The following is an 11,000-nucleotide window of genomic DNA, read 5'->3' on the forward strand; positions in this document are numbered from 1 at the left end:
CAGTGAGTCAGTGTTCTCTTATTCAGAGAACGAGCCAGATCGTCCGAACTTCTAACATGTACATTCTTCGTCTTTTCGGATGTAAGATGAAGAAACGGAAGAACAGACGCACTTTTTAAAGGCTGCCTTTGCAATGGCTACCCTGGCAGTCTGGGACGTTTTACAGATCCATGCCATGAAGGGAACGCCCCGCATCGGTGGGGATTCTCCATAACCTTCCTGTAAGGGGGCCCCTTTCCAGAACGTTATCCTTCTCCTCTGGGCTTGTGAGTTTGGAAGAGGTCTAGGCCTGAGAGCGAGACAGAGCCGATCGAACGCACCCTCTACTAATTAGGACGCCTTTACCATGGCGAACTTGGCAGTCTGGGACGTTCTACAGATCCTGCCGAGGGGACGCCTGATCGTGGGGATTCTCCATAACCTCCGTAAGGCTTCGACTTTCCTTCTCCTCTGGGTATGTGAGCTTGGAAGAGGTCTAGTCCTGGGAGCGAAACAGAGCCGAACAGAACGCACCCTCCACTGCACTAACAGTAAAAACACTTCTTACCTTTCAATAGCTCGTATTTTGAGCTACATTCCTTTGTCTTCAAATTGCAATATGAATTTGAGGATTCTGTGAAGTAAGAAGGAGATGAGGATACCACACTACTAGTAATGTTAATGCTCTAACTGCTCGTTAGTACGAGAGCTATATAAACTTTTAAAGGAAGCGTAACTATTCTTTCCTTACATCGTCAAGAAGGAAGTTAGCTCAATCAATTCTAACATTTACTACACGTTATTATGAATAAATATTAAAATTTTCCTTCTTGCAAACTATGTGATTGTCTACCGAAAAGTTCGGTAGTTACACGTAAACAATTCTTCGAAATTTTCGAAGCCAAAGTTATCAAAACAAATTAATATGCGTATGCCGAACCAAAGATCCAGTACTTCCCTGCAAAAGATAGCCCAGAAGATCGATGGCGATGAAATCCAAAAATCAAGTCAGGAGGAACTGCAAACGTTGTTTACATTCCAAGCGACAGAAAAAATATGATAGAAAACAGGAATGGTTCCTAATCCTGCCACCCAGGGCAGGACGGTAGATCACCTGACCTACCTGCAGCGTGTGCCGCGAAATTTGAATTTCTGTCGGGGACGACGGAGTCTTAGCTATGTATATATCTGACAGGTAAGTTGATTGTATGAAAAACAATATGATGCACACAAACGTTTTTGCACTGCGCCCGTTTGGTCATGAATTGAAACATAAAAAATTCAATATATATTTTTAAGAACTTTAATAATTCATTTAAATGTTACAAATTGTTGATATTATAATGACAGAGTAGGAAAGGTATCATTAATCAATGACAATTCCGCCTTAAGATGTCACATTTGGTCGGGACTCTGTCACAGCTATCATGATGGGAAATGGTGTCTTACAGGCATATGTCCCATCAGGGACTTGTAAGATGCCTATTTTTGGATTCAGCACACTTTTTTTTACCTTGGAAACAACCACTCTCGCTTTTGGCCTTTCTCGGTTAGTTTAAGGACCTTAGCTCTTGGACTATAAGATTATAGGTTAGTCTAATCAAGCACATTGGTAGATGATGATTTTTATTTTCTATTACGGTGATGCTAATACAGCTTAAATGGATTCAGTTAGTAGTAAAATATCAGTTTCTTTACCATTACCACCCTTTATCTAAAACACAGCAGTTATAAGCTATTTAACATATGCCATTGCATAAGTATTACACCCAGCCAATAGTTCACACACATTTTTTTTTTTATTTCACACACAATTTTTGTATGGTAGTATGTGCAATATGTATTGTAACAAATCCAAACCATGGTAGACTGTGGGTAAATGCAGGTAGGCTACCTACCTATCAAATTTTTTTTGTTTACAAGAAAGAAAAGAATAGTGCTTATTTTTTGCAGTGTATTTATCCAGTACATTTTGTTATAAAATGGGGGTGGGGGGGAAGAGAATGTAGTTAATTGCCTTTTGCTTAAAGTTTTAAATTTAAAGTGTGACGGTTGTTGTTCATAAGCATATTAGTGTTTATGTTAGGGGGATTAAGGGTATGGAGTTGCAGTTTTACTCCTGTAGATTTTTACTCACCCTTATGCAGTTTTCACCCTTATTCGACAGGGTCGTGGCTGTATTAATCTGAATAATCGAGAGATGATTACAATTTATACTTTGGCTCATAAACTTAATCAGTTCCAAGAGGCTGTTCAAGTAAAGGAATTTTACATGACAATATAATGTAATATGGATTAATCAGTGCCCCCCCCCCCTCCTTTTTTTTATATTAGGTCTGTACCAGTTACACCAGAAGTCCACATACCTGCATTTTGTTGGAAAATTCCTATCCTTTTGTTGTTACATTAGGCAGTGGTAACAAATCTGCATAAGAGCTGCTCATCTCCCACGTTATACTCATGTATTATGTCATCAGATATTTTATAATAAGCAAAATTATGCTGACCTTCTTACTTTTGTTTATTTTTAAACAGGTATTTGCAAGTGACGGTGGAGAAATGGTCCTCAGACAAGTTGGTCCTGAATTTTCTACTCATCATTTGCAAGATGATTATGATACAGAACTGGAACGGTTTACTTATTATGTAAATATAATCTGAAGCTGGTCAAGAAAAGTCTTTAGGTGTGAATACTTTTGTTGAACTGTTTTGATGTAACATAACTTTATTTATTGTCTGGTTTTCTTGTTACATTTCCTGAATAGACTGAAAACTAATGGTGCTACTGAAAACCAGAACTATTTTATGATTAGTTTAGAAGCAATATACTGTTTGTGTAACTTATCCTAGTCACTGACAAGTCATGTACAAATGGTCTGAAACACAACCATTGTTGCCTATCAGCAATGCTTGCTTGAAGTATTTTATGCTCTAAGTAAAGAATAAAACTAAATATTTTTTCTAATGTGTAAATTGTGATGTGCCATTTTCCCTTTACTGTAATTAAAATGTGAAAATGAGCGAAGTGCACTATTCTAGTCATGTGTGATCTTGTTGTATACTGTAGAGATATTTGCTCTTGATTTTAGAAGTAAGAAATTGTGCTGCTGTAGTCTTATGTTTTTCAGTTACAGGTGGTTAATTTTTTACTTACATGTTCTTTTATTACAATATGAGAAATTATGGCTATAATTTCAGCAGTGAAGTTCTATACTTTATTTCACGTCGTTCAACTAGACTGCAAGGCCAGGATGGAATTGTTGAGCTTTAATTATAGTAAATTATGAATTAATTTTTTGTATCTGATAATGACAAAGTACCATGGGAAACAAATATCATGGTTTTTCATGTGGGATGAAACAAATATCATGTTTTTTATGTAGGACTAAGTATCAACTGTTAATCTTGTCCGTATATGTCAGAAATGTTCTTGTATGTGTTTTATGATGCTTTCATCAATTTGACCCTAGTAAAGAATGCAAAATGTAAACTTTTAGGAACTGAAGAATGTTAAGTCAATGGTCTGGTTAAAATATTTATTAATATGAATGATGCAGAAAGCAAATTAGATTTATTAATAAAATTACTCTATTTTCTTTACATAAATTGAGAAGCTAAGTATGTTGGAACATTACCATTTTCAGGGCATGGTTTTCTTATACAGTAGTACCTCGAGATACGAAATTAATCTGTTCCGAGGCGCCCTTCGTATCATGAGGTTTTCGTATCTTGGACCACATTTTACATGTAAAATGGCTAATCCGATCCAAGCCCTCCAAAAACACCCCAGTAAATTATATTTCCAGGCCTACAACACATATTCTAGGGTTATGACGCTGATCCAATGGAAGAAATATGACTCCAAAAAGGCAAAATACTGTACATACTTGAGTAATATTCAACTGCATGTAATGTTCAACCACATTTTTTCTGCATATATTAGGACTTTAGCATATGTCCCTTAGCAATAAGCCTAGCCTATGTTAGCGGTTGCTACTGTAGCCTAGTCTATGATTCTGACATCTAAACCTAAGCTCAAAGCTTAGAATATGCCAAAAAATGTATAAATAATCAGTATGTACTCATTTCAAATAATTATTAATTAATCATTAAATATAATACACAAAAAAAAAAAAAAACCTTCCAATCGATTGTTTACATTCAGCTCTTACGAGTACCGAACGAACGCCAAGTAATCACTTTTCCTAGGACACGTAAGCCATAAATTTTCATTAGTATCTCTCTTCAACTAATGAAACTACCAAACAGTATAATAACCATTCATTTCTATTCTTTATTCTATCTTTACCTAATGGAGATACCCGAGTTACTGACAGCTATAATGAAACATAAACGTAACGTAATATTAAAACAGGAGAAGAATTCTAAAAAATACGTATGATAGCAGTCTGATTTATTTTATATTTTATGATATCTAATTCACAATTTTTTAATTAAATGTATTGCATGTACTCATTTCAAATAATTATTAAGTAACCATTAACTATAATAAACAAACAAAACAAAAAGCTTCCAAACTAATTTTTACATCCAGCACTTACGAGTATCGAACGATCGCCAAGCAATCACTTTTCCTAGTACATACACAGTAAGCCATAAATTTTCATTATCTCTCTTCAACTACTGAAACTACCAAACAGTATAATAACCATTCATTTCTATTCTTTATTCTATCTTTACCTAATTTTTTTTTTTATTAAATGTATTGCATGAATAAGTTTTTCAATTTACAGCATCCTTTTACCAATAGAATACTTAAAGCACAAGGGGTAGATGCTGACCAATAGGAGAGCAGGATCTTATGGGGTGACTAGCATCAGGAACCAATGGGAGAGCGGGAGGATGGTGGCGAGTTTACTCAGTTGGCGGCGCGGGAGTTTTAAAATTATTCTCGGTGGTCCGGGCGAATCTCAGGACTTTACAGCAACAACCTTTCGTATCTTGAAAACTTTTCGTATGTAGAGCTGTAAAATTTTTCGTATTTGCTTTCGTATCTCAAGTTTTTCATAAGTTGAGCCTTTCATATGTCGAGGTACCACTGTACGTATAACCTCATGACACAAGTATAACTCGATAAATGTGGAATGTTCCATTAAAAAGACTGAATCTCAATGTCTTTGGAAAATAAATACAAATGGAATGGAATATGGTTTAAGCAAAAGGTCAAGCACTGGGACCAGTGAGGTCATTCAGCCCTGATTGGAAAATAGTAAATTCTCAGTCAGTCAGCCTTTTGTAAGTCTTGTTTTACCCAGATCCTGGATTGCTTTGTATACTGTCTGTGAAGTTACTATTCATGTTAGTACTTATTCTGATGTCATTTTAAGGAAAAATAACTTTACTTCCTTGTTTGTTTGTTTGTTTGTGTGGTGTTTTTACATTGCATGGAACCAGTGGTTATTCAGCAACAGGACCAATGGCTTTACATGACTTCCGAACCACGTCGAGAGTGAACTTCTATCACCAGAAATACACATCTCTCACTCCTCAATGGAATGGCCAAGATTCGAACTCGCGACCACCAAGGTAGGATGCCAACACCATACCAACCACGCCACTGAGGCGCTCCCTTTACTTCATTGTGATGTTTTCATTAAAGAAAAAATCAAGGTGCAAATTGCAATACAAAAAGTTAAAATATGCCAAAATAATATATAAACATGTCATAACTGAATTAGCAATAGTATCTTGATGATGCAGTTTCATATCATAATCACTAATCTGTAGGGTTAAAGGTACTAAAATATACTGTAACTAGACATCTGATTGTACACATTTAACATAGTCGGAGAATAATCCAACTGTCTCAAAAATCATTGCTCCTAAATATACAATATTTTATGAAATTTCTAGAGAAAATCGAGTAGAATTTGTCCTGGACTTTGTCCTGGACATCTGAGGGAATTGACAGAATTTTACTCATTTTTGTAAGAACTGTTTCAGATTAGTCTCTGAAATTTTATTTAGCTCAGTAGAGGAGTGAATGTCCTTAGTGGAGATGCCCCAAGACTTTGAGAGGATATGTGATTGGCATTGTTAGGCAAGTGAAATAATGTTTAAAATTTCTATAATTGGAGATGTATGTAAAGTATTAGGATTTTGGAGGATGGATGGATTATGAAATTTAGGGAGTTGGTCATATGCACGTGATTTCACTACCTTGTAGGTGTAGATCTGTGTTGTAATTATTTAGGGCCATACTTATTAGGGTCAAATAATCTGGGACCATTGGTTAACTTCCTGCCATATTTACGAAAGATCTGGTGAAAATCATTGATTGAAAATAAGCATAATAAAGATAAAGAGACAAAACCAACAACCTTAATTAGTGATTGTGAAAATTATTGATAAAAACAATTGCAATGGAGTTTGGTTGGTTAAGCAACATTTTCGAAGTACCTAATAATTTTTACTATAATGCAGCTAAAATTGTAAAACTGGTAGAAAATACTGAGTGAACATAACCTATGAATCATGAGCCGGTTCTTGTTAACATTTTCTGTATAGAATACAAAACCGTCCATATTTCTGAGGGGTTTTTAATAATTTATTCAAGATAGATATATTGCATGCGTCTCTTACTCAGTTTTAATTCCACATAGTACTAGAAATTTTAATCTGAAAGAATTTTGTTCTTGTGAGGCATTTATTATGAATGACAGGTTAAGTTGTTTTGTAAAGTACTATGTATTTATAGGTTATATTTTTTACAGATGGAATTGCAGAGCTTAATTATACTTATTTAAGGATCGCCTTAAATAAGTATAATTTAAGGCTTCCTTAATAATAACTCATACAAGGTCTGATTTAACTTCTGAAACAATGTTGGGTTCCAACTTTGAGTTCAGTAGATGATACTATTTTCAACATACAATCTAGTGATATAGTCTAAAGAATAATAAGTATAATGTGCTGTAATAGTACTGTATACAATAATGTGCACTTGTTTTTATTAACAACTTATTTTTGGCTTCATTTTTTTCAGTCAACTCATTTGCACTTCTCAGGAATATAACTGTTTGCGAGTAGAGTTTCATGTACTACTGTGCCTTTAATAATGACTGCACCATACTTGATGTTTAATGCTATGCATTTATACTGTGTATTCGAATGTGAATTTTATCTTAAACTGATAAAAACCTGCCATGTTAAATCTTCATACCTGCAGTGTTTTGATGATGCATTTCAAATTTTGATCATAAAACTTGTATTCCCTACAGAACGTAATTTACCTGTGAAAATTATTGGCAAACTTGAAGAATATGAAATGAAATATGTTGTCAATTACACATATACTGTACTCTACAAGGTACTACTACATATACTGTTTCTGATTGTAAAAAGAATCCTGGGGTCAAAAGGGTTTACTTAAATGTAATTTGATCATGAATACTTCAAGAAAAATTTAATGTATATGCCTGATTTGCTCCAAAAGTGTATTTAATTAGACTGCAAGGAGCCAGAAGCATTTCTTTATATTCTCTAGTCTCTACCTGCCCATAAAGTTATTTGTAGCTGGCAAGATGGTGAGCACTTATTAAGAATTATGCAAATTCCTCAGTTGTGGAGTATTCTATCTCAAGACTGCAGCAGTTAAATTAGCCTATCTCTCTGATTAACAAATTATACTGTAGTATGTTATTATTTATAGCTCATCGGTCACATGTATATAATTACCTATATGGGGCAAAAATAATTTAAAAAGCTCTTTGATTTTTTATGGGATACAGATTGCATATTACAAAGGACATTACTGCCAATTCTCTGACCCCTTCTTTAGTTTTGAGGTTTAAGTTTATCATTATCACTGTCTCTCCACAATACTGCTGTTTTAGCTTAATTCTTGTGCTTTTGTGTAATCCTGGAGTATTACTGCTGACCCTGACACAGCAGTCATACTGGTGTTTTGATAGTTTGTGCATCTATATGAATTATGTTTTGGTTACTTGTAAATGAGGTCTGATTAAAGGAAGTACAAATACAGTATATATTGTTTTGATAATTGATGTATATACAATTGTACTTTGAAGTTGGTTAAAAATTGGTTAACTTATAACCTCATGGGGGATATCATAATGTCCTAGATGGAGGAAAAAAAAAGGGGAGGGGGCATCTTCATTACTTTACTTTCAGTAGTTTCATTTCCATTTACAAAATTTGCTTAAAAATAACATAAAAGCAGTAATGTTCAGTATTAAATTACAATTTTCAAGTTTACCATAGTAAATTTGTAATGTAATTACAAGTTATATTTAATGAGAATGTAAAATATATTTCAATGCCTAAAATACATCAAGGTTCAGTGCATGGTTTTTATGCGAGCTGAATAATTTTTAAAATTTTGAATACAACATAGTATGTATGCTATTATGTACTCATAATAATGTTAAAAACTTTAGCTCAGTAGTCTGGTTAAACTTATTTTTTATAACTGTAATAATTAAGTACATCCTAACATTGCATGGTTCTTGCACAATTTATTTATTTTACTTTCAATTTCCAAAGTTAATAGTTTAATTGATTTTTTGCTTAAATTAATTTAACGTACGTGATAAATACTTTTACTATTAGTATCCCATATCAGCATTAATCAGGTAAATATAAATTAAAAGACCTTTCTGTGTTGTCTTTTCAGGAGGCACAGGAAAACTCAATCTCCAAAGAACATTAGGGAGTTAATTGCATTTCTTCTATGTATCTCTCATTATAATTGTAACAAAACTTTGTTTGCAAACAAGGAAATTGCATTTCTTCTATGTATCTCTCATTATAATTGTAACAAAACTTTGTTTGCAAACAAGGAAAGTACTGATTGATCTTTTCTTTTCCATTACACTCATCAGTTAATCTTATAAAATGTCAAGAATGGGGGGATTACTTTTTGCTACCTGTCCAAAATCTTTGAGGTGTCTATCAGGAGTTATTCTACTTTACTGGTAGTTAGAAGGGTTAGATATTCTTGTAAAACAGGCAGGAGAGGCTGTTCTGTTCCATGTGAAAGACTTTGAGGAAACCTAGTTGTTAAGGTGAAAAACTAGTATTATCTCAGTGGCTTTAATGAGGGACCGAGTCTGACTGCTGTAGTATCCTTCCACCTATCAACCATAAGAGAATCGCCACCCATGGCCAGCAGTGCCAGAACCTTTTCCTCCAAACAAAAGGAGGCTAACCAATTAGCGAAATGGATAAAAATGTTGACTGATCAGCAGCCAGGAACTATTTATCTCATCATAAGTTATCAATTTAATGAACTTTCCCTCAAGAATGACAAGATGCATATTGAACTTCAAATGTTGGGTACCGGTGCATAAAAACATAAAATGCTCTCTTTAAATGTCCTTTGGAGGTCTGATAGTTCCCCCAACAAAGAAAATAAACACCCAGAAAATAGAGCCTAATAACATCAATAAACATCAAAACAATGATGCAGCATTTTCAGTGAGACAATTGAATAAGTTATTTAAAATGATTACTCTCACTTCAGCTGTAAAACAGATAAGATTTTAGAGTCAATAGTCAAAAGATAAATAGATAAGTTTCTATAATCAAAAGATATTTATCTATTTTGTACAGGCAGCCCCCAGTTACCGTTGGTATCAGTTGCTGGCATTTCAGTTTTATGGCGCTTGTTCAAAACAACCATAAGTGGGTTTTATCCCCCGTAGGGTTTATAGCACCATTGTCTGATTATTGGTGGTTTAGGCTTAGTGCTGAGACCACCTCATAAAATACAAACATAATGAATATGCATCTTTTCCTTGGCTCTTTTTAAAAGTTATCCTTCCCTTCCCTGTATCCAGTAATACTGTATGTAGTCTTATATGTATTACTATTTTATTATAAAATAGTACAAACAAAATGATCATGTTTGGGTTTGGAAAAATCTGCAGAGCATAGGTAAGATTATTTTGCCACAATTAACTCTATTCAGAGTGATTTTCTTGTTCTATTCAGCATAAATTAATCTCTAGAAACTCAATTTGTATGGGACAAGGTTATTTTTTGTTATAGGAAGTGTTTTTATGTTGAAATATGACAAATATACATCTTTTTGTGAACTACATTTATATAGTGGTCTCCCCGTATTCGCGGGGGATGCGTACCAGACCCCCGTGATTAGTTAGAACCCGCATATAGTTGGAACCCCTATAAAAAATGCTTAAAACCTCCCATTTTGTTAGTTGAGTAAAAGTAAAGAAAAACCCACTGCAAATTTTAATACCTGGTATTTTTAATAGTTTTATCACAAAAAATGCATTTTATGATGAAACTGATAAAAAAAAACCCAGGAATTTGTGGATATTTCTCATAGAAAAATACCGCAAATACACACATTTCCCGCAAACAATGCGGGGAAATGTTCCTGAGAGAAATAAGCAAATCTGGAAAATGCGAATACGGGGGGTCCACTGTAGTTATTTTTTTCGTTAATAGATGGCGCCGTTGTCTGGTTATCAGTGGCTAGGTCTAAGCACCGAGAGACCCTCATGATCACATATTAGGGCAAAATATCTGGCCATGACATGGTCTAAGGCATCATTAACAAGTCGTGGGCACTGGAAGGTGGATTATGGCACCTGTATACTTTTGAATTTTGGTTGCCGTCAAGCCCCCAGGAATGGAACCCCTGTTGGTAACCAGGGCTGTCTGTGTATATATTACATTTAGTGTTATTCAATGATAGATGTAATAATTAAATGGTGTTGTCATATCTGACATTTAAAAGAATTAGAAAATGGTGTTGCAATATTTGACATTTGAGAAAACTAATTTGCATTTACCTTAATCACATCATACTTCTCATGCTAATTCTTTTTAACAATCACTATAAGATACATTAAAGTAAGTAATCTTTTTACATGCTTTTTAACACCAGTATCCAGATGCTGTCTCGGTCTGAAATTGCTGAATAGCTGTATTTACTGTAAGTGACTTCTGTAATGCCCAGTGAAGTATTCATTAAATAAGAGAACTAGTATTAAGCCTTTATAAGCTCAATA

At 34.2% G+C, this 11,000-nt stretch overlaps 1 protein-coding gene across 3 annotated transcripts in view; it reads left to right on the forward strand.

The window, feature by feature from the left end:
* Positions 1-10,258, forward strand: part of LOC135216300 (cytoplasmic dynein 2 intermediate chain 1-like) — a 404,990-nt gene extending 394,732 nt beyond the window's left edge. Inside the window, exons 18-19 of one of the 3 annotated variants that reach the window (XR_010314849.1) lie at positions 2,515-5,526; positions 8,636-10,258. Coding sequence is in view for 2 of the 3 variants with exons in the window: in XM_064251472.1 (XP_064107542.1) it covers positions 2,515-2,640 (126 nt within the window). In the remaining variant the exon portion in view is untranslated. Of the gene's footprint in view, positions 1-2,514 lie in introns of all 3 variants that reach the window. The other 2 variants (XM_064251472.1, XM_064251471.1) reach the window with 2 other exon arrangements.
* Positions 10,259-11,000: the final 742 nt, after the last annotated feature.

Source organism: Macrobrachium nipponense, chromosome 6 (assembly GCF_015104395.2).
Source record: "Macrobrachium nipponense isolate FS-2020 chromosome 6, ASM1510439v2, whole genome shotgun sequence".
Taxonomy (NCBI): Eukaryota; Metazoa; Arthropoda; class Malacostraca; order Decapoda; family Palaemonidae; genus Macrobrachium; species Macrobrachium nipponense.